Raw genomic sequence first — 27,745 nt, forward strand, 5'->3', positions numbered from 1 at the left:
AGGGGGGGGTGATGAGGGGGGGTGAGGGGGTGAGGGGGTGAGGGGGGGTGAGGGGGGGTGATGAGGAAGGGGTGAGGGGGGGTGAGGGGGGGGTGAGGGGGGTGAGTGATGAGGAGGTGATGAGGTGAATGGATACGGGATGTAACGAGGGAAGAGCGTAGACTGACCGCGTGTGCCGCGTTCACCCCACACGGACCCACACGGACGAGCGATCGTCAACATCGTCGAGGTAATGACTCCCGTAGTCATTAGCGATGCTAATTCTACCCAACGCACAAATTACTCGAACACAACCACGCGCACACACATCACATCACACACACACGTCCACACACACCACACACACACATATCACATCACACACACACACATCACACACACGTACACACGCACACACACATCACACACACGTACACACATCACACACACGTACACACACACACGTACACACACATCACACACACGTACACACACGTACACACACACGTACACACACGTACACACATCACACACACGTACACACACGTACACACACACGTACACACACGTACACACATCACACACACGTACACACACATCACACACACGTACACACATCACACACACACATCACACACACGTACACACATCACACACACACATCACACACGTACACACATCACACACACACATACACACACACATCACACACACGTACACACACATCACACACACACATCACACACACGTACACACATCACACACATCACATCACACACATCACACTCACACATACCCAGAGGTGAACAACGATGCGTTGCTGATGATGATGCTGCTGATGATGCTGCTGCTGTTACGATGATGTTGATGACACTGCTGCCGGCGCTTGTTGATGATGCTGCTGCTGATGATGATGCTGCTGATGATGGACACTGCTGCTGATGCTGCTGCTGATGATGATGATGCTGCTGCTGATGGACACTGCTTTTGCTGCTGCTGATGATGCTGCTGTTGCAGGACACTGCTGCTGCTGCTGATGATGATGATGCTGCTGCTGATGGACACTGCTTTTGCTGCTGCTGATGATGCTGCTGTTGCAGGACACTGCTGCTGCTGCTGCTGATGATGGTCTTGCTTCCACCGCTGTCGTTTCTTTAAAAAAACAGTACCGATGCCGCTGATTGTAGTGTTTTATCTTGCTGCTGCTTGAAGCTGATGATGCTGCTGACACTGCTGCTGCTGATGATGATCTGCTTCTACTGCTGCTCTTTCTTAACGCCGCTGTTATTACTGATTGTAGCGGCGATCGTGAAAGCTCCTGCCGCTACTACTGAAGCTGTTGATGCTGCTGCTGATGATGATGCTGCTGCTGATGTTGCTGCTGCTGCTGATGATCATCAGCCGGCTACTGACGCCTCCTCGGCGTGACAGACACACACAGACACTACGTCTGTCTTTAACATCACGGGGTGTACTGTAGCGTCTGTGTCTGTCGGTGTGTGCGTGTTGTGTCTTTATATATTAATATATTAAACACTGTATATATTAATATATTAAACACTGTATCACTCGCACATGTGGCCACTTAGCGCCACCACGTGGCCAGTGCCGGGGAGCGGTGGCGGAGCGGTTAGCGCGTTACAGCCCCCCCCCCCCACCCCCCCGGCTTTACCACCCGGGTTCGATTACCAACGATTATCACGAGCCGGTGCTGGGACTCCCCTAGGTCGACTCGGCCTCAAATAAGTATACCCTGGTGCGATTTGTGTAATGACGCTGTCTGAATGACGCCGTCTTTCCGACAGACCTGTTCTTCACTATGAGGACTGCTGCTTGCGTTGTGGCCGAAACGTCGTGAGAATTATTTTATTGTTTTATTTTTATTATTTTATTATTTCCCTTCTACGTGACTTTACCGAAAGAACCAAGAAGACATTTAAACACTGTAACACTGCACACGTGTGTGGGCCACTTTGCGCCACCGCGTGGCGAGTCCCAGTGTTGTCACTCACCAAATTGTGTAAATCTGCCTTCGCCTATTGGCGAAACGTCGTACTCAGATTGTAATTGTTGTGGATTTTCTCTCCGTCACACCGGTGGTTAGTGCTGTACTGCTAACGAATTGGCACGTTCGGTTTACGTGACAAACCTTTACTAAATTAACGGTGTCGGTGGTGGCTGGTTTAATGACAGACACATTTATATATTTACGCGATCTAACCCCAAAAAAACCCGTATATTTGGGATCATAAATGTATTATGATTATTTCCAGCGGCCAGCGTTGTTGAAGTACCATGGTCAAATCACGTCGTGGAGAGGCCTTCATCCAGCAGTGGATTAACAGAGGCTGTAAATTAGTCCCGTTATTACACAGGTTGTTGTCATTACCACCACCACCGTCATAATCAGCATTATCAGCAGCAGCAGCAGACATCCATCAATTATCGATTCCAGTTATCAGCATCACATCGGATTTCTCCAGTTTTAAACAGATATTCTGATATCCAGAACAAGTCCATGCAACGTGTAAAGTCGCAATCAATGCCCGATCCACAAATGCGAATGAGAAATCACATCGGTTATCTTGGCTTTACCACCTGAATGTGAAATTGTTGTTGTTGCTATGCGTCTACATCAGCGACACGAATGAAGAAGCAGCATTATTATCAGCAGATATTATCTCCTCTATCCACTGCTGGATGAAGGCTCTCCACAAGCCTTGCAACAGCTCCATCCCGACAACTGACCACGAGCCGATTTCTCTTGTAGCTGGAGGGAGATGGTTCCATTATCCTAGTCACAACTGACTTTCACGCAAAATTGTTTTCACACTGAATTGTACCAAATTCTAGCTCTTGAGAATGAAACATATCAGCTCATCGGTCACGTGACAATTCCGTAGCAGTGTGGGAAAGTATGCCGAACCTCCGATTAGCACGGTTGGCTACGTACGGTGCGAAAGAGGTTAAAATATTATTTGGTTATTTCGGTTAAGTCACGTCTAAAGATAAAATAGCATACTAATAATTCCTGCAGTCACGAAAGTTCTAAGATTAAGGTTAAAAATACATACATGCCTCCTCGTGTGTAAAAAAAAATCAAACATTTTCACTTGAAAGATATTTTAAGGGTTAATAGAGAAGCCCTGTGCGAGATCTCAACAGCCATTCTCTGGACATATGGGGCAAACCGATGGAAAGATTCCAAATGGATTCTTCAACTTATGGCGACGACGATGCCTCAAGAGTGGAGGGGGGGGGGAATATGAAAATCTCACCAGTACAGAAAAAGTAAGGAAAACTGTCAAAGTCTTTATTAAAATAAATTGTTCGAACAGAGTATATTGTAAAAGTTGGTTGTGATGCAAACACACACATGTCTTATGTTTCAGGATATCAGACCAACAAATCAGCATGAGCATTTAACGTATATCTGCACAATAAAAGGTTACCTTAGCATTGTTCAGTAGCATTGCATGCAAGTAGAAAAAACGCTTCGTAAATGCATTAATACAAATTTGAAAGGCTAATTGCACACGGTACTATAATTTCACAATCAAATTAAATGTGTGATTAAATCTGACTGATAATTACAACTTCATACAAATCTCCGCTGAGATAACCCATTAATCCAGATGAATGCCGAATGATGCCACTGGAATTAAAAGCATAATTGCGTTGAATTGTGTGTGCACTAACCACCACAACACACCACACTAACTAACCACACTTTCAGCCACTCATGAGACCGAGTCGAGCTAGGGGATACCCAGGACGGGTTCAAATAATCGTTCCCACCCACACACACTACCGACAGACGCACTCACCCACCACCCACCATAACCACACGCACTACCAACAGCCACACTCACCCATCACAACCACCCACACACACTACCAACAGCCACACTCGTCCACCACCCACCACAACCACCCACACGCACTACCAACAGTCACACTCACCCACCAAAACCACCCACACTCACTACCAACAGCCACACTCACCCACCACAACCACCCACACGCACTACCAACAGCCACACTCACCCATCACAACCACCCACACACACTACCAACAGCCACACTCGTCCACCACCCACCACAACCACCCACACGCACTACCAACAGCCACACTCACCCACCACCCACCACAACCACCCACACGCACTACCAACAGTCACACTCACCCACCAAAACCACCCACACTCACTACCAACAGCCACACTCACCCACCACAACCACCCACACGCACTACCAACAGCCACACTCACCCACCACAACCACCACAACCACCCACACGCACTACCAACAGCCACACTCACCCACCACAACCACACTCACTACCAACAGCCACTCATCCACCACAACCACCCACCACAACCACCCACACACACACTACCGACAGCCACACTCGTCCACCACCATGCCGTCGTAGTGACGAAGCACCACGTTGTCGCTGTTGTCGTAGTAGAGCATGGAGATGGGCGACAGGTGCACGGGCACGCAGCACGGTTGTGGCACCCCGCGCGGGTCCACCGCGTGCACCAGCGTCTGCAGCACGGCGTGGTTGGTGCCGTTGAGGGCCTCCCCGAGCGGGTAGGGGCACTCGCCCGCGCAGTAATTGGCCAGGTATCCCTGCGGAGCGATCACCCAGTCGTGCCAGCCCACGTCTCGGAAGTCGACGTAGAGTCGTCGGCGCTTGCACACGTTGCTGGGAGTGACGGAGATGCTGATGACGACGATGATGAGGATGAGGATGCTGATGTTGAGGATGATGATGCTGATGCTGATCCGGGGTGACGTGGGGAATGGGGAGTGGAGGTCGTGGTGATTGTCGCCCATACTACTTTGGTGGGATGCGCTCCGTTTGGCACGTCTCGTCGTGCACCGAGAGCCATCCATGGAGATGAGGAGCAGCGAGGAGCGAAGTTCCTGCTCGGCACGTTCGCACAGGCTCGGTTCCTTCGAGGCCGATGATGTTGCTGCCCACGGGGTCTCCTTCACTCCTGCGTTCGGCTTCGATGACGACGACGCTGCTGCTGCTGCTGAGGACGATGACAAAAAGGGCATTGATCCCTCCTCATTCCATTCTGTGGACAGATCCGTGGATGATGACGACGACAATGACGACAATACACCTTCCAATGCTGCGTACAGCTTCGATGAAGAGGACAACGATACCTCTTCCACGTCGGTGTGCAACACATCCTCTTCCTCCTCCTCAATTTCCAGGAAGACGCTCAGCTGTCCTTGGCCGATGGCTTTCCGCGCCTCCTCGGTCAGGTCGAAGGTCCAAGCCGAGCGAGAGAGCCTCACGGAACTCGACACAATGGATCTCAGCTGCTGCTCCGTCCCTCCTGCTTCGTGTATCGCCGAGATCCGGAGGGACACGGGCACTTCCCCGCTTTTGGGGCCGTAGGACGCTGGCGGCAGGACCAGCTGCAGCCGAGCCATCCCGACCTTCTCGCCGGCCTTCTGCGCCACCGTCAGGTTGAAGAGGAGCCGTCGGGACGCGCAGAGCGAACGCGTCGTGGAGATCCGTGGAAGGTCCACGTGGCTGCCTGTGCACAAGGGTGGATGGGTGGATGGAGAATTTGAATTAAAATCGGCTATAAAGCTCTTTTTCCCCCCCACCAGATGTTTCAGTAGGGGCACGGGGTAAGAACGTTACAACAAACAATACAAAAAAAAATCGATAGGAGTGCAAAGGTAAACAAATCACTGACAACTAAAACTTCAATTTTTTGTTTATCTCACCAGGTATAGCCCACGGAGGTATTACCTCTTTTTTTATTAAGAGACTCGACCACAAATGATAGCTCAACAAAGTGGCTCACCACGTGGACATTTAAAGACAGATCAAACGGACACGGCGAGATGAAGAGTCACATTTGGGACCAAGGGTTAGGGGAACACTTTTTTTTACTCAAATAACTTTCAAATTACTTGTAAGTTTGGCGGTCAACACATCAAAAACTCTCTCAATAGTAATGCGTTACAAAAAGGTAATTAGGGCTCAACATCACCGCGCGAGCTGGCATTCGAAACTCAGCGTCGTTACCGGGAATAAATGATGCCCACCCCCCTCCTCTCGAACTCGATTAGTAAGGATAGTTCTATCCGATTGGCGAGGATGCTTTGCAATGACATATATATCCTGCGGGTCACGACGACTCTTTCGCTCGTTCTCCCGCACTCCCTCCCATTGTCCTTTTCCCCCCCCCCTCCTCTCTCTCTCTCCAGGTCTCAATAATAACCTTGCTCAATTCTCGAAATTTATTGACTCATCTACTCGTATAACTTTTCATAGTACGGTTTTTTTGGTGGCCGCTTGACGTATTGGAGCCTTTGGAGCCATGTGCTGAGCAACGGTTAAAAAAAACATCCAATGTGTTAATAATCAGGATGACAATATGTATTTATACCGGAGTAATCCGATGAGCTATAAAGCTCCCTTTCACACATCTCCAGTAAGAGCATGTCAGAACGTCGCAACAAACGATACAAAACACAATAGGAGTGCAAAATTTCGGTCCACGAGCCAGGAGGTCACAGCATCAGAGTTGACCCCACCTGACCAGCAAGGGCTCACCTTGGTCTGGAATATGTCGAATGATGTTGCCGGTCACTCCGTATCGGGGTAGGCGACACGGCCGCTCTCGATCCCCTCCATCAGCACCGCCATCGGCACCACCACCATCATCAGCACCGCCATCGGCACCACCACCATCATCAGCACCGCCACCAGCACCACCGCCACCATCATCAGCACCGCCACCAGCAGCACCGCCATCATCACCTCCGCGGTAAAGCTTCCACATAAAAGCCGGGATGGCGCGGCGAGCAGCCGAGGGTTTGGGCCGCTCAGTGAGACCCAGGGCCCGAAGAAAGTGCATCTCTTGCTTCTTGAAATCATCTTCGAGGTCATCCTCAACCCCTGGTTGAACGGGCGCAGCTTTATCTGCGGTCTCGTGGCCCAAAGTGCCAGCCATCAGCAGATGAGCGTAGTTGAACAGCAACGATAGCAGCAGCAAGATGAGCACGTGGGTCCCCATTGTTGTGATTCTTGCTGCTGGCGATGATGATGATGACGCTGCTGCTATTCCAAGTTTCTTTAAGCAACTGAACTGGATACGTTCTCGACGTCCTGGAGGTTGTAGAACTTTTTTTAAAAACCCTCTGCTCTTGTGTTTAATGGTCACGCAAAAAAACCCAGCGAGCAGAGGCGAATGTGTGTTTTGAAATCTCAATCACCTTCTCCTCCCCCGCACTATGTACACATCCCACCACCTCATCCTCCCTCAATCAACCCCCACCCCTCTTCACAGTAGGAAGCCATCTACCCCAAGTCGCCCCGCTGGCTGATTAGCATTCCTGCAATCCCTGAAACTAATCAAGGGGCAGATGCTGAGATTAACAAACACGGAGCTCTAACGGACAATGTATTTTCTGACGTGCGATGCATTATCTAACGTGCTTTATCTTACAGAAAGTACAATTATTTAGCGTACAATATATTATTGGTTCTTTCGGTAAAGTCACGTAGAAAGAACCAAGAATATGAATCCCTGCAGTCACGAAAGCTTTAAATCAAAATTTAGTACAATATATTACCTAAAGTAAAATTGTTATCTGAAGTGCAATTGATTATCTGAAGTGCAATGTATTATCGAACGCACGTTGTATAATCTTACACATTGATAAAGTTATTCATACGTAATAGAATGCAACATACACATTAGAAATAATTTGTTACATCGGTGTAATTTGCCTGCTTTGTGGGTGGAGCGGTGGCGCAGGGGTTAGCGCATCGCGCAATAAACCTGACGACCTGAGTTCGATTCCCGACCACGGCTAACAACTGATTAAGTTAACATGCATCAATATGATGTGCTATGAATCAGGTTCCTTAACCGAAACGTCATATATATTTCCATTTTGGGGGGGGGGGGCAGTGTTATTGACGAAGGTTCGTGTTATTACCACTGCCAACGCGGCATTACAAACCAGTGATCAACATCAGATCATTAGGGACATGCATCGTCATCGTCAACAGCCATGAGCAATCCACTGCTGGATGAAAGGCCTCGCCACGTCGCCGCTTTCCCTCGAAGTCACGCACGGGTCTTGATTTCGGCGACATTAGATTATAACTGCGACATTAGATTATAACTGCGACATTAGATTATAACTGCACGCTTCACACGTTTCACGCGAGTAACCAATCGACGCGTGCGTCACCTTTAATTGTCAATTAAGAGAGAAACGTATATGGTGATGAGCAAGTGTGGTTTCATTACGCATTATTAAGCGAATGCGTTTTTATCATTCGGCAGCTATTAGATTATTGCTGTAAAAAAAGACGTGAGACCATTCTTTATAGCCCTCTGTCAATCCAATGCAGGGTGAGCACGCGAGAGGCCACGATGAGTCATTTGCAACGGTTACCTGGGTCATCAGTGGGAAAGGCGAAACTCAGAGATTAAAGATTCACAATCAGGATCAAAGTACAGGGTGGTCCAGATGTCTTGTGACCCCTATTTCATTCCCCAAAACGTCATCTTTTGAAGGTGAAGTTTATTTAAAACGGAAAAAAATAACATGTTTAGGGTTCAATTAATTGGGGGTCGCAAGACAGATCTGGTCCACCCTGTAGAGCAATCAAGCAAACATTAATCGGAGCAAAAACAACTGCATACCTACCAGACCATACTGCTTACCCCGTACAGATAAATTGAGTTTTCAGGTCCATATGGCCTACAGCCGTTTCAAGACGGGCCAAAAATAATCGTTTATTTGTTTGTGTTTCTCCCTTGTGATGGGACTTTGTGGGATGAACGTTGAGATTTATAAAGGACACGGGGTGACCAAAAAGGTCTGAAATGATCTGTAATAAGGTCGGGCACTGATAAGGGGTTGACATGTATGCAACTGTGTCGCATGAGAAATGGAAAGTATTGCAAGAGACGTAAAACAATGTTGACTAATAACTTGGCTCTAACCTAAGTCAGCTCGGGTGAGATTATTTTTAGCGAGGTTAATTCTTGTTAAAGGACGGGAGATTGTGCGGGGTGGGATAAACTATTTTCTCGTCTTCCAGAAGACTCTAATTGTCTTATGGTTGTTATTGTTTGACTTGCATCCCACTGGGATTTTTGCTTTTTTTGGAAGACTTTGCTGTTTTTTCCTGAAATTTTCTGTTGCGTGAAATCACTTTAAGATGTTTATGTGTGTTGCGGTTGCATGGCTCACAGGGCTTATACTGTACCTAATTAATGAAACTGAAACCTCTACAAGAATTCGAAATAATCTCTTCCAGAATTAGAAGAGGTGTTCTTCGACATTCAGAAGACCCATCGATTTTTCAGAACATATCTTTCAGTTTTAAAAGATAACTTCCAGATTCAGAAGTCACCTTTCAGAGTCAGAAATAAGATACTCTTAGGTTTTTTCGGTAAAGTTACGTAGGAAAAAATAAATAATAAAATAATAAAGACATTTAAAAAAATAAACCATCATTAATATTAATAAAATAGTAAATCAGTATAATATATTATTGTATTACTTATTTTTACCTACGTGACTTCACCGAAAAAACCTAAGAGTATGAATCCTTGCAGTCACGAAAACTTCAAATCTAGAATCAGAAATAAAATCTTCAAGATTCGGAAGAATCTCATCCAGAACGAGAAGACAACTTCGAGTTTCAGAAGATCACTTCCACATCCAGAAGACATCTTCCAGGTGACGCCCCCTTTCTCGACCTCCACCAATCACGATGCGCCTCTAGGGTTGGGGGCGGGGCATTGACGCCCAATCGGGAGGCGGCATTTGCGCACCACGTGACCATTTTTGAAATCAAAACGCGCGGTTGCCGTGGGTAGCACAATCTTAGCGCGTCAAAAGCGGCTTAAAGATTTAAACTTCTCAGCAACGTTTCCCGTCAACAACGAAAAGGTGCGTGCTTTTGGGTGTTCAGTCTCAACAGTCCTGTTTAGTCTCGACTTTGTGTTTTGTGTTGACACGCGACAGGGAACGTGTTTTCGGTGTGTCGGCTAACCGCGTGTGTGTTTTTGAGGCCTTGTTCAAATCGGTCATCTCTAATGTTAGTCGCCTTTATCGAACCTTCGGTTTAATAAGTTCAAGTTCATTTATTAGGTATAGCCCTGTGAGCCATTCAGCTCTTGAATCGGGTGCAACAACAAAAAACAAAAACATGAACAAAAAACATCTTAAAGTGAATATGTGACTAAGTGCAAACAGAAAATTCAAGAAAAGACAGCAAAAATATTGCAGAAAAAACACCGTACACCAACGCTGTGTGCAAAAATCCCAGTGGGATGCAAGTCAAACAACAACAACAACAACCACAAGACAACTTAGATTAAGGCCATCAGTCTAACTCTGTACTACAACAAACAAACATGGCCAAACCAATACACTTTTCGAAATCACCAAAATAAAGCCATGAAAGCAATGAAAAAGCAATCATAGGAAATAAGGCGGCAGATCAATCGGCAGCGATTAACGGGGGTTAATCGGTTCGTGTGCAAGGGGCGGTGGTGGTTGAGTGAGGCTTGCGTCGAGTAGTGGATCGATCATGGTTGGTGATGGTGTATTTATGTGAAGACGCAAATGAAGGCACGAACAGTGATGTGTTTTGTAAGTGAAAATAAAAATCAGAATAAGTTTTACCCGTTCTGGTGAATAAAACAGTAGGTATTTACACCATTGGAACCTCATTTGCCAGTAAAAAATATAATTGGTTTTTTACCCTCTTATCTGGCAACAAAACGGACACCTTTTTTGTTTGCGTTATGACTGCAGGTATTGTGGTCTATGCAAACATGACTCCTTGTAAAAAAAAAAGGTGTCGGTTTTGTTACCAGATAAAAGGGTAAAAAAACAATTATCAAAACAGGAGGTGTTAAGACGTTCAAACACCATCGAAACCTTTTTTTACACGCTTTTTATTAAGTCACTCTGTCTGTTGTTGTATCCTCAAATCTTGTAACTCAATTTTAACCCACTTCCCAATGTGGTATCGACTGCAAACTTGGTATACTTATGTCATACTGATGACAATACCATATTCTATCATAAACATTTTAATACATATTTTTAAACATTCTTTTTTACATGTTATGTTTCGGCTTGGGTCTAATTCTCCACGGTCAACTGACGTTGGCTGTAATTGACCACGGTCCCCGACGTTATGACAAGCTTCGGGGCCACTTCCTGGAGTCGTGGAGTTCTGCCATTAATAGTACATTTAATAAAAGCGTGTTTAAAAAAATATTTTTTAAATATTACTTATTTAACAGCAAGACTAGGCCCTGAAGCAATGCAAGGGCTTTAAAAAGTGGTCAAAGGTCAGTAAACATTAACGAGGATTTGGAGCCAGATATTCTGAAACGGCTGATTTGCTTGGCTTTTCTGGAGAATACTACGGGGAAAATCCGTACACTTTGTAGAGTGAATGTGTGAATGCTGCCGTGGTGTAATGATTAGTACATCCAGGGCTTACCAGTTAAATCTCCTGGCGCGGAAGTTAAAGCAACAGGGCATGTTTCTTAAATTAAATCACGACGTTTCGGAGGCAACACAAGCTTCCGTCTTCAGGTGGAACCGTCACAGCAAAATTCTGCTGTGACGGTTTTGTGACTTTACCGAAAAAAACAGTGAATTCTTGCAGTCACGAAAACTTCAAATCTAGAATCATGTTTTTTAAATTCCCAACCCCTCCACATGTTTGCCTTTTGGCGTTCTCTGGTCTGATACTGGTGAGACTTAACAAGGTTGCTGTCTCTGGTGTAGACCAATCAGTTTAAAAGACAATGGCTAATATTATCAGAACATGTTTGTTTGCATATTCACCATAAGTACCTTGGGGGTCATGCAGACTTGATTCCTTGCAAAAGGTTTATATTTGGTGTTTGAGCATCTGAACACCTCCGCTTTTATTGCCAGATAGGGTAAACACCTATTCTTATTTTTTCATACTTTGATACTGGCATAAAAGGCCCCATTTTTGGACACACTCAAAAGGTTGTGCGTCTTGAGGCGTCTCTTAAAGAATTGTAAAGATTCGTGAATGCCGATTAGCACGGTTGGCTACGTATGGTGCGAAAGAAGTTCAACATACATCACTGAAAATAAGTCATTGTCAGGCACAAAAGCTAAACTTGGAAGCCCCGTTTATCCTCCTCAGCACCGTGGTGTGTGTGATTGGTCTGCAGGGACACAGCAGCTCACGGCATGAGCGAGTTCAACTCGTCGGACGAAGAGGTGGACCCTGCACAGAGCGATCAGCCGCCTTTCCGCATTGACTGGTGCGCGTCTCCAGATTCAGCATTCACTCATTCACGAAAGGAGACAAACAAAATAATCGATTCTCCCCCCGGTTATTGTGACACGTTGTCGATAACTTGCCGTTTCTGAGCCAAACTTATTGAGCACAGTCATCGTTCTAACACTGCCTTACAACTGTGAGCAATTAAATGACAGTATTATACGTAACAGGCATTTTTTGGGGTTAGATCGCATAAATATATAAACGTGGCGTTAAACCCACCACCACCCGACGCAGCCAATTAGTAAGGTTTGTCACGTAAACAGAACCCCCCGCCCGTGACAGACGGGTGAGCGGGTATGAGGCAACGTAGGCGAGGGTAGCAGTGGAGATGCAGAGTTCTAAAAGCTGCTGTGTGCAGAGTGGCTGAGTGCAAAATCGCTGTGTGCGGAGTTGCTGTGTGCAAGGTCGCGGAGTGCAAAGTTGCTGTGTGCAAAGTCGCCGAGTGAGTTGCTGTGTGCAGAGTTGCTGAGTGCAGAATAGGTGAGGTGCAGAATAGGTGAGAGCGAAGATAAGTGAAGTATATGTAACAGTAAAGATAGATATAGGAGTGCCTACAACTGGCGCGTGAACAGGAGTAATAAAGTGTAAGCAAGTGACTTGTTACCATGTGTCGGTGTGAGTAATTTTTGAAGACACGACACATGTATAGGGAATTGTACAACTTTTAAAGCCATTCCCCGTGTTTAGTGTACATGCCGTACAACGTGTTTGGAATCGATAGGAGTAAAGTTGGACTTACGGACAAATCGACTTACGAACAGACCTGGAACCTAATTCGTTCCTAAGTGGAGGAGTCCCTTTATATAACTACGTTGTGCTGGTACTCTCAGCCCTGTGAGTCATCTGGCTAACCCGCACACGTGTGTGTGTGTGTGTGTTTGCGCGGTCGTGTTTTTTGTGATTGCCACCCCAGGCTTGACCTCTCCATAGTGGGCTATCCCACGCTGAGCTTGGGGATCAGCAGCCTGCCAGGTGAGCTGACTTCACAGCTGTCGGGTCCAGTGGCTGAGTGCCCATGTGACCACAAACACGTTGGCAGATAATCGAGTCAGTTGTACATGAGGAGGCATAAACATTATAATGAGGATAACATATGATAATTTTTTGGTATCCACCTATCCACCCCATTGCCCCGGATAATCGAGTCAATGGTACATGAGGAGGCATAAACGTAATAATGAGGATGAATTATAAATTTCAGACATCAGCGATCTACACACAAACTCTGACACACACATCGCAGTTAGTTTGGTGACTCCAGTAGGCGCTGACATTGACGCTGAGCGTACTAAAATAAGAAACTTGGTTTCCAGGTCATAAACATTCCCCTTCAGTACCCAGTTAGTGTGGCTAAAATGCTTGCTTAGAAGTGGTAGGCGTCATACGACCGCAGGCCATATGACATTAAGCAGCGGGCTGTATCCGACCCATGGGCTGGAGGTTAGACTGATCCCTTGAGTGGGTTCAATGGGCAGAGTGCTCCAGAGCACTTTTCTGTTGAACACCCTGTCAGCCCAGAGCGCAGAAGCTAAACGGTGTGAGGAGCTAACTCATTGAGCTATCAGTTTAACACGTAGGCTTTCGCGACCAATATTATTCATAATCAACGTTTTTGGGTTTAGATCGCGTCATTTATAAATGTGTCGTAACCCTCCACCACCCGACACGGCCAATCGGTAAAAAAAGTGTCACGTTGACCAAAGACAAATAGTTCACTGCTTTAGCCCACCGGCAATTGCCCGATGATGCTGGATGCAATTACCAGCGAAACGTCGTACTCAAAAATTGTAAATGATGTGGTTTCACGCTTCAGCACACCGGTGGGCTAAAGCAGTGAACTATTTGTCTTTTGTCAACGTGACACTTTTTTTTACTGATTGGTCGTGTCGGGTGGTGGAGGGTTACCACACATTTATAAATAACGTGATCTAAACCCAAAAACGTTGATTATAAATCATTGAGCTATTTTAAACTTATCCATTTATAGTGTCACAATCAACCGCTTGAAATTTGAATAATGGATCTTTAGTGTCTTTCTGCGATAAGTGTGATGCAACTCATTACGTGGGCATTTTGGAACGCGCGTACAATATTTACGTTCATGTTCACACGGCTCGCCAGACACTTGTTATGCGCCGTGTCATTGTTGTGCACCTTGAGACGCAATTAGCGTTCATGAAATCCAGATTGCTTTGTGTAAACTAGCAGATGATGTGCTGGCCGTCTGTACGTTTTTCGAGGAGATCCTTTTTCTGTACAGGTTGCAAATTCAAGGAGACATGGAGAAACTTGGACAAGGATCTTGGTGAGGTCGCTTTTTTTCTTTCGAAAGGACATTTCTCAATTTGGGTGGTGCAGCGGTCAGACCATATGACGATATCTATTGGCGTCATATGGTCCAACACCATGTGAGACTATGCTCTAAGGAAAGCTGTCTCGGGTGTGGACCAATCAACTTCAAAGACAGTGCATACATTATCAGAGTTACGTTTTTTGTTTGCATTATGACTGCAGGTATTGTGGTCTATGCAAACATGACTCCTTGTAAAAAAGGTGTCAGTTTTGTTGCCAGATAAAAGGGTAAAAAAACAATTATGATATCTATTGAGCAACATTGGGCATTTCCCTGTCTTTTCTTTTTCGGGCACCGTCACCCTATACATTATCAGAAGTGTTTTAAGGAACAACCGGAGCCTGGGAGCGAGGGATTGATGGAGAGAGGGATAGCTCTTGGGGTGATGATGGAGGAGTGAAGGATGTGAAGAACGCTGGTTTATGTGTGGGCACCCTGATAATTGTTTTTTTACCCTTCTATCTGGCAACAAAACTGACACCTTTTTTACAAGGAGTCATGTTTACATAGACCACAATACCTGCAGTCAAAATGCAAACAAAAAACATAACTCTGATAATGTGCACTGTCCTTGAAGTTGATTGGTCCACACCCTAGACAGTTTTCCTCAGAGCCTAGTCTCACATGGGTTGGACCAGATGACGCCAAAAGGCGCACAACTCGAAGACAATGCACCATCAGAGTATGAGAGCTCGGGGTAAGCATTTACACCATTGGAACCAGGCACTCTGTTTCGCATCCTCCTTTGCCCCCACCTTCCGCCGTCGCGGTCGTGCGGTCAGACGAGGTGCAGTCGCAGGGCGTGCAGGACGTGCTGGTGCTGTGCACGCCCGGCGAGCTGGTCCACTGCCGCGTGCCCGACCTGCTGGAGGCCTACGCCCGCCGCGGCCTGCGCGTGCATCACGAGCCGGTGCTCGACGGCGCGGTTCCCGACGTGGCGCAGTGCTGCGCCCTCCTGGACACGATGCACGGGTCCCTGGGCGCCGGCAGGCGAGTGCTCGTCCAGTACGTCTCGCGTACTCGATGATGCGTAGGTAACTTCGCAGCCAATGTTATGATTTTGTAAGAGGGCGCCACGGTGGCGAGGTGTGAACTACCTTGCCTGGTGTGAGGAGGTCGTGGATTCGATCCCAACGTTGACGCCTGTTGTATATTTGGAGTTTGCGTGCCTCTCCTCCCTGTGGCCGCATGGATTTTCCTCCGGGTCCTCCGGTTTTTCCCTCGACGTTTGGAAACACGCATTTAGAGTATTTGGCTGCTATACATTTCCACATGATAAGCCACTTCGTTGAACTATCACTTTTTGGCCAGGTCGCTTTTGCAGAAGAGCTATATAGCTCAGTGGGCCTCACCTGGTAAAATAAAAATAGGTTAGTTTTAGTCCTTGGATTTGGGTTAGGCCGTGTAATGGTCTGGACATATCTGCTTTTCAGACCACCGCCCGACACAAATTAATTGTCAACCGTACAAGCGTTTAAAGCGCCAATTGTTATTGTTTCGGCTCACCGGTGAGTTAAAGATCAATTATTATACAAACGACAATAATCAGGAGAACAATTCTACATTTATTCTATGAGACATCTCCTTTACCAGTGGCAAAATATAGTGATAGGTTTTTACCCTTTCAACTGGTAGCTGTCTCGGGTGTGGACCAATCAACTTCAAGGACAGTGCATATCATTATCATCATCAGAGTTGTTTCTTTTGTTTGCATTTTGACTACTTGTGTTGCGGCTATTGCAAACATGATGCCTTGTATAAAGGTGTCAGTTTTGTACCAGTTGAAAGGGTAAAAACCTATCACTAAATTCTACATTTGGTTGCTGTTTTCATTTGGCACAGTTTTATCCCGATTGAGACGGACCAAGGGTCCTTCGAACTTACCCTTGTGCAAATTGGCCAAATTTATCAAAGGGATGCTGAACACTTGGGAGACCAAAAAGAAAACACTGGCAAAATTATATTTCTGGCATCTGCGTTCTGGCGGCAAGAGTGAACACTTCTCCCCTCCAATACGGCGTCATTGTTACTTCATTATTACGTGCAGCATCTGTGTTGCCCTGTGACGTGAAACGTAAAGTCATTGTTGACAACGAAATACATCCGAGGACAAAGACACGTTTTAAATATTAGTTGCAAAAGCCTACGTGTTAAACGCACGTTTGAAAGTGTAATAGAAGAACCGTGCATATGCATGATTTTTCTTGTCCAACAACTCTTAAAATAGCTGGGCGATTCACTTAACAGGCCTGCTGAATAGTCATTTACTTATCTGTGAAAGCCTCATTGAGTCTTATGACTATTTTAACACAGAGAGCCTAGAACCGTGATGTTTGGCCAATTCCTATATAACTATTTACATGTGAATATCACGTGTTTCAGAATCAAATGTTTGCAATTCTCTGCAGTCACCAGATATTCTACATTCCCTTAAATGGCTACAAAGTACCAGATTCTTGATTGATGATTTTTTTTTATAACACAGTTGCTGAGCACAGAGCCCAATAATTCCAACGTGTTATGCGGCCAGCAACAAGCGGCACTATGAAAGTTGTAACGGTTAAGCTTTAACACGGTCGTAATGTGACCCGCAATCTGCAATTCTGATTGGGCGTTGCCGTACCAACTGCCCACTCGGGGGAGCGGCGGTTGGATTTGTCCAGGATCTGGGCAAATCGTGATTCTGTTGCAATCGTGAATTTAATCATTCGTCACGCAAAGTCGGCAAAGGACCGTTGCGCCAAATGTGCGACCACTCGTGGCAGCGTTCGCATGAACTGCTCTTGCTGCCATCCATTACCGGCGTCTCGAGTGATTTGTTTGATCCACGGATCGCAGCGGCTGGTGGAGGAAGGCGACCATGGGGAGGGCGGCGCTAGTCGTTTAAGGGTCGCGCTCCACACTTCGAACGTCGCACGCCAACTGAAGTTAGCACAATTTTCCGCCGGAGTTTTTTGCGCGTCCACAAAGTGACAGCCGCCTCCTCCCTCTAACTGAGCTCTCGATCGCTAGGACAACGGTCGCAGATTCAAAAGTAAAATTTTTGACAAAGTCGAACCATCGAATGGGAAACGGTGCAACAATTGCTGCCGGTGACGATTGTTGGCAATCATTGCCCTAATTTTTCCCTCGGCGTTATCTTGGCCTTTAGCCAGGGACAGTCTGACCTTTCTATGTAATGTTTGCCCTGGGTGGTTGGGTGACTCACAAGGCTAATCTATCTATATATAAAAGGGAAATTTGTGAATATGTGTGTCTGTTCGAAATGTTTAGCATACTTCCCAATATGCAACAAACTTGAAATTTGGCACGTGGGTAGCTTCCAGACTGTACACAATGCAAAAAAGTATACAAATTTACTTTTGTATTTTGGGGGGGGGGGGGGGGGGGCGCAATAATGGATGTAATATATTTAACGGCAAGTGAGCGGTGACGTCACATCTGAAATAATTTGCTAAAATTACTACTCCTCTCAGATATGAGATAGAACTGGATTATCTTGAGCATTGGTGAGGGCCACAGTTTAACAAAGAATATGCAATGCACACCGTGTGATGTTTATTGTTTTGCCTCTTGCAGTTGCTACGGGGGCCTGGGTCGCTCCTGCCTATGTGAGTCCTGTGCACATTGCACATCGTAATTATATTCACGATCATTTCCATCTTCCTTTATTTTACGTTTACCCCACTGGCGCACTTGGGGTCGTGTGGTAAAAACAATCTACTTGTATCTTTCGCAGAGCAGTACAAACCACCGCGTTAGAGAACGGCCCGTGGAAGTTGATATCACATAGCTACCTCTGATATCGCTTCTGATCCACACACGGTAGGGGGGGGGGGGGGGCAGCACTTTTTCCATCCGTCCTGCCACGAGAGCAATGTCCGTTGCATGACGGTCATTCCATCCAATATCTTAACCCTGGGGGGGGGTTAACCATTCACTGTTATCGTCATCGTCCAGTCAAAATCAATCCACTGTCAGATGAAGTCCTCCCCAAGCCGTTGTCATCTCACTCGGTCCTGCGACCTAACAATCCACCGGGCACACGCCCAGTAAATAATTTCATCCCTCCGTGTCCGCGGAGGATGTCTTTCGAGAACGTAATACATGAATCCCAATCGTACTGCGTCGTATCATCTGTCCGTCAGCCCAGCTGTCGGTCCGTGTATCTGCCTGCGTGCGTGTGCGCAGTGGCTGCCTGCTTCCTGCTGCGCATCTCCGAGTCACTCAGCCCCGAGGACGCGATAGCGGCGCTGCGTGAGTTGCGCGGGAGGGCGGCCATACAGACCTTGCAGGTAAGTCGCCCTCAGCGGGCCGCCGAAATTAAAAAAACACGATAATAATCTATACTCAACACACAGCCTCACCGTGAAGGCTTTACTTGGTCACCTCTCCCCCCCCCCTCTCCCCCTCCCACCACCCCCGCCGTGTCACCCGCTTTCTCCGCTGCAGCAGTACAACTTCCTGCACGATTTCAGAGAGCTCCTGGAGGCTCACGTCACAGCGAGGATGGAGCAGGCCGAATCGAGGGCCGTGTCCCGTTAGGCCGGCTGCCGTGTCTCACTGGGGGCCGTTCACCCAGCAAGAGGGAGCCGGGGTGGGTGGATAGGAGGAGGAGGTGGAGGTGGGTGTAATGCTGGTGTAATGGGTGTAATGCTAGTGTAATGTGTGCAATGCTAGTGTAATGGGTGTAATGCTGGTGTAATGGGTTCAATCGAGGCGCACACTAGAACTTGGTGGCAACACGTTTTATTACCTAACATCACATTAACTCTTAACACTAACGGGATAACGACATAGGGTGGTAACCCACCGTTCCTATACTTAACTATATACACTTGGGGCGATGGCTATTTACACTCTGGATGGGACAACTACTAAATCGGACCAGGACAGCCAACACGCTGCCTGGTCCCCGTGCGCGATGCCCGGAGACCGAAGAGCACGACCACGAAGATTTCTTCCCAGCCAGCACCAACCCTGGCCTCCCAAGGGGCTCGACTTGTATACCTGCGGCGAGGCCAGACCCTCCCCTTGGCCACGCCCATTTCCCAGATCCTTCGTGAGGGTTCAGGACCCACATCACGTGTTCCTCTCACCCTGATTACCACCTCATCCGGTCACGTGCCCTCTCGTGTTTACTCAGTCTCTCCCCTGGTATGCCCATCAGGCACCAGGGAGAGGCTCCGCACATACAGGACCACTCACTCGGTACTGTCGCTATACTATAGTGACATCATCAATGACACTACATCAGCACCATGGTGGTTAGATGTTAACTACCTCGCCTGGTATGCAGGAGGTCGTGGGTTTGATCCCCTATCCTGACACCTGTATATTTGGTCGCGTGGATTTTTCTCCGGGTCCTCTGGTTTTTCCCTCCACATTTCGAATCAACGTCACGCGTTTAGAGTATTTGGCTGCTGTAAATGTCAGCATGATCAGCCACTTCGTTGAGCTATCATTTGTGGCCAGGTCGTTTCTAAAAAAGAGCTACATAGCTTCAGTGGGCCCTTACCTGGTAAAATAAAAAGTTTATGTTTCCGTTTATGGTGGATCTGGTGCTAATTTATATGTCGTTCCTTCTCCCACGTAATTACTAAAGTTTTCATGACAGTCCCAAATGTATTTATTCTTATCCCTCTGCCAATTTTTACGATCACAAGCAGCGAATTTATAATTTTCCCTCCGTGATTCTGAAAAGGATTATAATTTGGGATCACCAATAGATTTATTTTCTGACCCTACGTAAATCCCAAAAATTGTAATGATTGTGGATTTATATATTTTTTTTACAGGTACACTGTGATTCTTGTTTGGGATTGCCAATTTTTATATTTGTGCCCTGCATGATGCCAAAAAATGATTTCGGGGGGCTGTGATTAGATTTGTTTTGCCCTCTTAAAACAATTGTCATGATTCTGGTTCATAAATGTACGTATTTATTTGGCTCCTCCGTGATGATAAAATTGTGCTATGGGATCACCATTTGACATGTTATTTTACTCCTCAACGATTCCAAAAAAGTTATCGTGAATCAGGGTTGCACTTTTTTTGTGTGTCTGTTCGTTCACGATTGAAGAATGTGTTACAATTCAGGATGGAGGATTTAATCACATTTGATCTCCTGGCCGATTTTGCTACTCGCGTGATTCAGCGCTTGTAGTGTGTGAGTGCAGGAATCTGTTTCAAATGATTAATTGTTTACACGCTTCGTAGAATCCACAGTGGCGGCTCGTTTTCGGCAAGCCATTCTCACACTGAAACGTAAAGAAAAGTGGAAATAATCGCTTGCCCGAATGCAGGAATGGAGGCGAGCGCTGAGTGCGTGCACGCCTTTGGACTTGGGGTTGTCGAAAAAGTCACGTGTTTGCGTTACCATTAACCGCGTGACAAAGACTGGTGAAAGAAAATCAAATGGTTACCGGATTTCCACGTTTAAATGTTTGAGCCAGTAAAGTGTTTTTTTTTTTGCTTTAATAAGAAACCAAAGAAGCTGCCACGGCGGAGTAACGGTCAGCACACTGGACTGCAATCCAGAGGTCGCTGGTTCGATTTCATCTGCGGCTTTTGACTGAAATACCCCCTCCTCCCCCCACTCCCCCCATTGACCGCCTCCGCGTACCCAGCAGTATAAATGGGCACAACCCCGGTTAGTTGATCGGCAGGTCGCCGCACGTGGTGGGGTTAAGCGTGGGTATTCCCACCACTTCCAGGATGTAGTGACCAGCGTGGGAGATATGCCCCTTCAGCCAGCAGTGGCTTTGAGCAAGCAAATTGCAGGACTACACCTTTACCTTTTAACAGCAGTCGAAGTCAAAAACCGGCGGTGGATGCTGAAAACGTTTCGCGGTTAAACATAACATAGGTTATTTTTGGGTTGGATCGCGGAAAAAGAAATGTGTTGGTAAACCCACCACCACCCGACACGGCCAACTAGTAAGGGTTGTCACGTAAACAGAACCTGCCAATCGGTTACCAGTTCAGCACACCGGTGTGTTGGAGAGTAAACCCGCAACATTTACAAACCTTGCGTATTGACTGTCGGGTGGTGGTGGGTTTAACGACGCATTCATATCTTCGCGATCTAACCCAAAACAACCTTTGTTATGGGCAATATTGGTCGTGGAATTCCTACGTGTTAAACTTAGCGGTCACCGTTGAACAACCCTAGATTTGACCGTTCCATCAGCATGCCCCATCTCGGCTCTGCTAGTTTGCCATCTCATGCCAGCTGAGTCGTTGTGATGCCCGCAAGCGCAGTTCAAACGTCCATTGGACCGAGGAGATCATTTGCACGAGTGGAGAGCTTTGTTCCGCTCACCCGAGCGGCGTTCGCGTCTGCAAACGCTGTCGCGTGAGAGTGCACGGATTTCTTGCCGAAGTGTATGGTCGATGGTGATCATGGGTGACAGAGGGCACACTCGAAGATGAATGCCTCTATATATTTATCCGCAGATGTAAAGTTTTACGTAATAATTTGCAGGCCCTGCACTGATGGCTCGTTACGGGTGTGCGTGCACTTGGTTGTATTTCAGCAGCTTGCTCTGTGAATGCGTTATCATAATTTAATTGTGTGTTTGGCAAAGGCATAAATGAGCGAGGGTTTAAAATTGTTGTCATGAATTCTGTGCCACTTTGAAGCATGCCATTGGGAAATTGACCACCACTGAAAATGAATTAAACTACAATTATGCTGTGTCGATATTTAACTTGTTTGTTATTCTAATAAAAATATATAAATGAAAGGAGCATATTGGCAGTGGCGTACGAGCACAAATAAAATGAATTATCTTTTACTGTTTAACAAACGAGTGTCGTTTAGGCTATTTGGCATTCCTCAGTGGAAAATAGAAAGATTGGATGACTAACAATGTTAACTTTGGTTTAACACCTAGGCTTTCGCGACCAACATTATGCGGTTAGATAGCGTAAATAAAAATGTGTCTTTAAACCTGCCAACACCCGACACAGCCTGTTAGTAAGGTTTGTCACGTAAACAACGCGTGCCAATTCGTTACTAGTTCAGCACACCGCTTGTGTGTTGGAGAGTGAACCCATAACCTTTACAATTTGAGTGACGGTAATTACAACCAGCCTCATCAGTTGATTGGAGTATTTGGGCTGCTGTAAATTTCCACGTGACAAGCCACTTCATTGAACTATCATTTGCTATAGCCAGGTAGCTAGCTGCCTACAAAGAGCTTCATCGCTGGTAAAATAAAAAAGAGTTTATTGCTTAAATTTCGATTTAAAGCTTTCGTGACTGCAGGGATTCATCTTCTTGGTTCTTTCGGTAAAGTCACGTAGAAGGGAAGTAATAAAATAATAAAAATAAAACATAATAAAATAAAATATTATGTTTTATTTTATTATTATGTTTTATTTTTATTATTTTATTACTTCCCTTCTACGTGACTTTACCGAAAGAACCAAGAAGAAGTTTATTGCTTAGTTTGTATCCCATGTAAAGATGACTGCTAGCCGACATCTCTAGTTTAGTAACACGTGAAGCCATACATAGCAGGGGTTACCAAAAAGATTTCCAAAATCTTTAACAAACACAAGATTCAGGTTCGATTCGACACAGTACACAAAATCCGTAATTTGATCCCATCTGTAAAGGATGTGATTCCTGATGTGCAATATCCGAGTGTCTACAAACTAAGTTCACGAACACAAGGCAGATCTGAAACACGTTAGAACCAATACCTCTGCCGTTGCTGATCATTGTTTTAACGCAGTGGGCTCACACGAAATTGACTTTTCCAAGACGGAGGTACTCTGTAAACCCACCGGCTATTATCGGAGATTTGTTCATGAAGCCATCCAGATATATAAACACACAACTTCAACCGAGAAAATGGGTACAAATTGGAAGGACGTTCATCTTGGTTCTTTCGGTAAAGTCACGTGGAAGGGAAGTAATAAAATAATAAAAATAAAACAATTCTCACGACGTTTCGGCCACAACGCAAGCAGCCGTCCTCCGGTGAAAACCAGGTCTGTCGAGGCGACAGCGTCTGGCAGACAGACCTGGTTTTCACCTGAGGACGGCTGCTTGCGTTGTGGCCGAAACGTCGTGAGAATTCGTTTATTATGTTTTATTTTTATTATTTTATTACTTCCCTTCCACGTGACTTTACCGAAAGAACCAAGAAGACGAATCCCTGCAGTCACGAAAGCTTTAAATCGAAATGGAAGGACGTTATTAACCAAGTAAAGTCTTAACTGACTGTGATGTTTCCATCCTACCTGCCTATGTCAGCTGTTATTTCCAACTCCTTGTGTGTCTCTCTCCGTGCCTCTCGGATCTCTCCCCCAGTGACTCAAGTGCTCCTGCAGGGTCCCACTTTCTGCCCTCCCCCCTTCTCTGTCCCCCCCTACCACCGAGGCCTCTATAACCTCGTGCCACGGCAGCTCTCTCGCCTACTTCAACACTATACACTACAATACACTACACTATACAGTACACACCTACACTACACACCTATACACTACACTACACACCTATACAGTACACACCTATACACTACACTACACACCTATACACTACAATACACACCTATACACTATACACCTATACACTATACACTACACACCTATACACTACTATACACTACACTACTATACACTACGAACCTATACACTACACTATACACTACGAACTTATACACTGCACTATACACTACGAACCTATACACTGCACTATACACTACACTACTATACACAACCAACCTATACACTGCACAACTATACACTACACTATACGCCTATACACTACACTATACACCTATACACTACACTACTATACACTACACTATACACGACACACCCTTCTCTCCCACCCCTACCGCCGAGGCCTATATAACCTCGTGCCACGGCAGCTCTTTCGCCTGCTTCAGCAGTTTGTTTCTTGCTGTGGTTGTCCCACCTGATGACGATTGCTTGTGTTGCGATCGAAACGTCGTGATCTATTAATTTTCTACCTACGTGACTTTACCGAAAGAACCAAAGAGTATGGATTCCTGCAGTCACGAAAGCTTCAAATAAACACTTTCCAAATCTTCAAATCTCGACTAAAAACTTGTCTGTTTAAAATGGCTTTTTCTCTCTCTCTTGTTATTTTTAAAACGTCTTTCTCATTTCTTTCCTTGGTTGGTGTCAAACTATTTCCGCCAATTGTTTAAGGACGTTTAAAACATTTACATTATTACAAGTGAAAAGATGTGAAATGTTGTTCGCGTTATCCGAATTTCGGGATTGAGCACTTTTTATGGGGGGCACGCGTTTGCGTGCGTGGCTTTAGGTCGACTCGGCCTCAAACGAGTACCTAGTGAGATGTGTAAACATCGCCACTGGGGAGACAAAGGCGGCCGAGCGTGGTGCTGTCTTACCCATCACCTCGTGTGCCGTGCTGGTCCGCATTGGGGCTCGCTAACGCCGCTTGCCCTCAACGCTCTCTTAAGCCTATATGGGGGATCTTTGGATATTTTAAAGAAGCTTTCAACATATAAACCTCATGATCTCGCTTGAATTGTATCCCAATGTAACAAATGCTCCTCTAACCGCAAAAATCTCACTCTTTCCCCCCCCCCTGCCCTCCCACCGAATTCAAGCCACCAAGGAATAATTGCGAATTAATTCTGAGAAGGTGGTAACAGCCCCACATCCTTGGGAGTTCGGTGTCCGAGTGAGAGAGTGAACATCCTTGTCTGTGTCGTTCACGCGTTGTCTATGGGGCTGTCTTGTCCGTGTCGTTCACGCGTTGTCTATGGGGCTATCTTGTCCGTGTCGTTCACGCGTGGTCTATGGGGCTGTCTTGTCTGTGTCGTTCACACGTTGTCTATGGGGCTGTCTTGTCTGTATCGTTCACGCGTTGTCTATGGGACTGTCTTGTCTGTGTCGTTCACGCGTTGTCTATGGGCCTGTCTTGTCTGTGTCGTTCACGCGTTGTCTATAGGTCTGTCTTGTCTGTGTCGTTCACGCGTTGTCTATAGGGCTGTCTTGTCCGTGTCGTTCACGCGTTGTCTATGGGACTGTCTATGTCCGTGTGTGGGCCAGGCACCGCGTCCTGCTCGTGTCGGGAAGAACGACGCCACCCACCCACCCACGGCCGCCCGGTCACAATTGATGTGGCTTAAAGATGGCACCGCGGGATTATTGCTACTCCCCAAGTAGCTTTTCTCTCACTCTCGCCATCCCTCCCCGCCGGACTGTTGACGTTTTCTGTCGGGTTCCCTCCCCGCGTGCATCTCTCCTCCCCCTCCTCCTGCTGCCATTCCCCTCCCGAGATGTCTCCCAGCATCTCTCTGTCTCTGTATCTCTTCCCTCCTCCGTATTTTTCTTCTCCTGCCCTCCTCCCCATCTCTCCCGACCTCCACCCACGCCCGCCTGCCTTTATCTCTCCCTACACCCCCTCCCCACCTCTACTCTCTCTCCCTTTCCATCCACTTATCTCCCCACCTCTTTCTCTCCCTCCCCACCCACTTATCTCCCCGCTTCATCCACTTATCTCCCCACCTCTCCCACCCCTCCCCACCCACCTCTCCCACCCCTCCCCATCCATTTATCTCCCCACCTCTCTCCCTCCCTCTCTCGCTCCCACTCCACCCACTTATCTCCCCGCCTCTCTCCCACTCTCTCTCCCTCCCATTTCATCCACTCATCTCCCCACCTCTCCCTTTCTCCTTCACTCATCTCCTGGAATTTCTCGCGTCCTACTCTGGTCACCCAGTCGCCCATTTAAATCTCCAGCAAATGTCCCCTCCACAGCTGTGCAAGGCGAATTGTTGTGGACACAATTATCTCCACGGCGCCACGGGGACGAGATGTTAACTACCTCGCCTGGGATACAGGAACGCGTGGGTTCGATCACGACCCTGTCGATGCCTGCTGCTGTATATTTGGAGTTTGCGTGGTCTCCACGTAGTTGCGTGGATTTTTTACACGCTTTTATTTAACTCACTCTGTTATTCTGGTGAATAAAAAAGGAGGCGTTAAGACGTTCAAACGCCATCGAAACCTTTTTTAAATCCTTTATATTAAGTTCACTTGCTTGCTTGCGTGTTTGCTTGCTTACGACCGTGCAAATCTTTCGGTCGTTTTTTAACCCACTTCCCGTGATCCAATCGAGCTGACATTTTGCACACAGACTCGTTGTGCGTGACAATTAATTTTCGTGAAAATGTTTTTCCCAAATTTTACACTGTTTAGGGAAAATGTTTTAAATATTTAATGACCAATTGCATAATGGTGGCAGACAATCATCTGACCCATAGGTGGCAGCCATCTCAAGCCAGAGGACGAGAGGACTCTAGCCGCCCCGATGCCACGCATATAAAGGATTTATAGTGAAAAACTTTGTTTTTACGGGTTAATTTTTTTACACGCTTTTTATGAAGTCGCTGTTGTCGTCGTTGTTGTTGTATCCACAAATCTTGTAACTCAATTTTAACCCACTTCCCAATGTGGTATCGACTGTAAACTTGGTATACTCATGTTATACTGATGACAATACTATATTCTATCATTATAAAATATATTTTTAAACATTATTTTTTACGTGTTATGTTTCGGCTTGGGTCTAATTGTCCACGCTCAACTGACGTTGGCTGTAAATCACCACGCTCACTTACGTGATGGCAAGCCTCGGGGCCACTTCCTGGAGTCGTGGAGTTCTTCCATTACTAGTACGGTACATTTCATTAAAGCGTGTTTCTTAAAATATTACTTATTTCATGTATAATCATGCTTTTAGAGTATTTGGCTGCTATAAATTTCCACGTGAAGCCACTTGCTTGAGCTTGTATTTGTGGTCGCCAGGTCGCTTCTGAAAAAGGAGCCGTACAGCTCAGTGGGCCTAACCTGGTCAAATAAAACATAACATAATCTCCCTTATACTGGTCGGAGCCACCTGGTTCCACCAGCCCACGGGATTATTGTGTCCGTCCGTCCGTCGTGCATCCAAAAATTGGGAGGGGTGGGGCTGGGTGGAGAGGGTGGGGAGGGGCTGGGTGGGGTGGGGAGGGTGGGGCTGGGTGGGGGGTGGGTGGGAG

General features: G+C 46.5%; 3 protein-coding genes across 8 annotated transcripts in view; 1 reads left to right on the plus strand and 2 right to left on the minus strand.

Annotated features, from left to right (window-relative positions):
* LOC133362123 (phospholipase DDHD1-like) overlaps positions 1 to 823 on the minus strand; it is a 38,691-nt gene extending 37,868 nt beyond the window's left edge. Inside the window, exon 1 of one of the 2 annotated variants that reach the window (XM_061581102.1) lies at positions 776 to 823. The gene's annotated coding sequence lies outside the window, so the exon portion shown is untranslated. Of the gene's footprint in view, positions 1 to 167; positions 358 to 775 lie in introns of those variants that run through there. The other variant, XM_061581108.1, reaches the window with a different exon arrangement.
* Positions 111 to 27,582, plus strand: LOC133362894 (cyclin-dependent kinase inhibitor 3-like). 5 transcript variants are annotated; one of them, XR_009757544.1, is made up of 9 exons: positions 9,829 to 9,936; positions 12,219 to 12,311; positions 13,248 to 13,306; positions 14,595 to 14,639; positions 15,470 to 15,692; positions 18,267 to 18,298; positions 18,879 to 18,982; positions 19,140 to 19,311; positions 25,752 to 27,582. XR_009757544.1 is itself a non-coding variant. In XM_061581865.1 (8 exons), the coding sequence occupies exons 2-8, from the start codon at positions 12,238 to 12,240 to the stop codon at positions 19,230 to 19,232; spliced, it is 630 nt and encodes a 209-aa protein (XP_061437849.1). In that variant the 5' UTR covers positions 111 to 229; positions 12,219 to 12,237; the 3' UTR covers positions 19,233 to 22,955. The 5 variants fall into 5 exon arrangements, 4 of the variants coding, with proteins under 4 accessions (XP_061437849.1, XP_061437837.1, XP_061437859.1 ...); XM_061581865.1 differs by lacking the exons at positions 9,829 to 9,936; positions 25,752 to 27,582 and adding an exon at positions 111 to 229 and having other exon boundaries at positions 19,140 to 22,955; XM_061581853.1 differs by lacking the exon at positions 25,752 to 27,582 and having other exon boundaries at positions 19,140 to 22,955.
* On the minus strand, positions 4,375 to 7,034 carry LOC133361773 (protein DVR-1-like). Its single transcript, XM_061580771.1, has 4 exons — positions 6,572 to 7,034; positions 5,161 to 5,540; positions 4,833 to 4,911; positions 4,375 to 4,709 (listed from the first exon to the last, which is right to left on the minus strand). The coding sequence occupies exons 1-4, from the start codon at positions 7,032 to 7,034 to the stop codon at positions 4,375 to 4,377; spliced, it is 1,257 nt and encodes a 418-aa protein (XP_061436755.1).
* Positions 27,583 to 27,745: the final 163 nt, after the last annotated feature.

Source organism: Lethenteron reissneri, chromosome 8, assembly GCF_015708825.2.
Source record: "Lethenteron reissneri isolate LAM-NWPU_2019-01 chromosome 8, ASM1570882v1, whole genome shotgun sequence".
NCBI lineage: Eukaryota > Metazoa > Chordata > Hyperoartia > Petromyzontiformes > Petromyzontidae > Lethenteron > Lethenteron reissneri.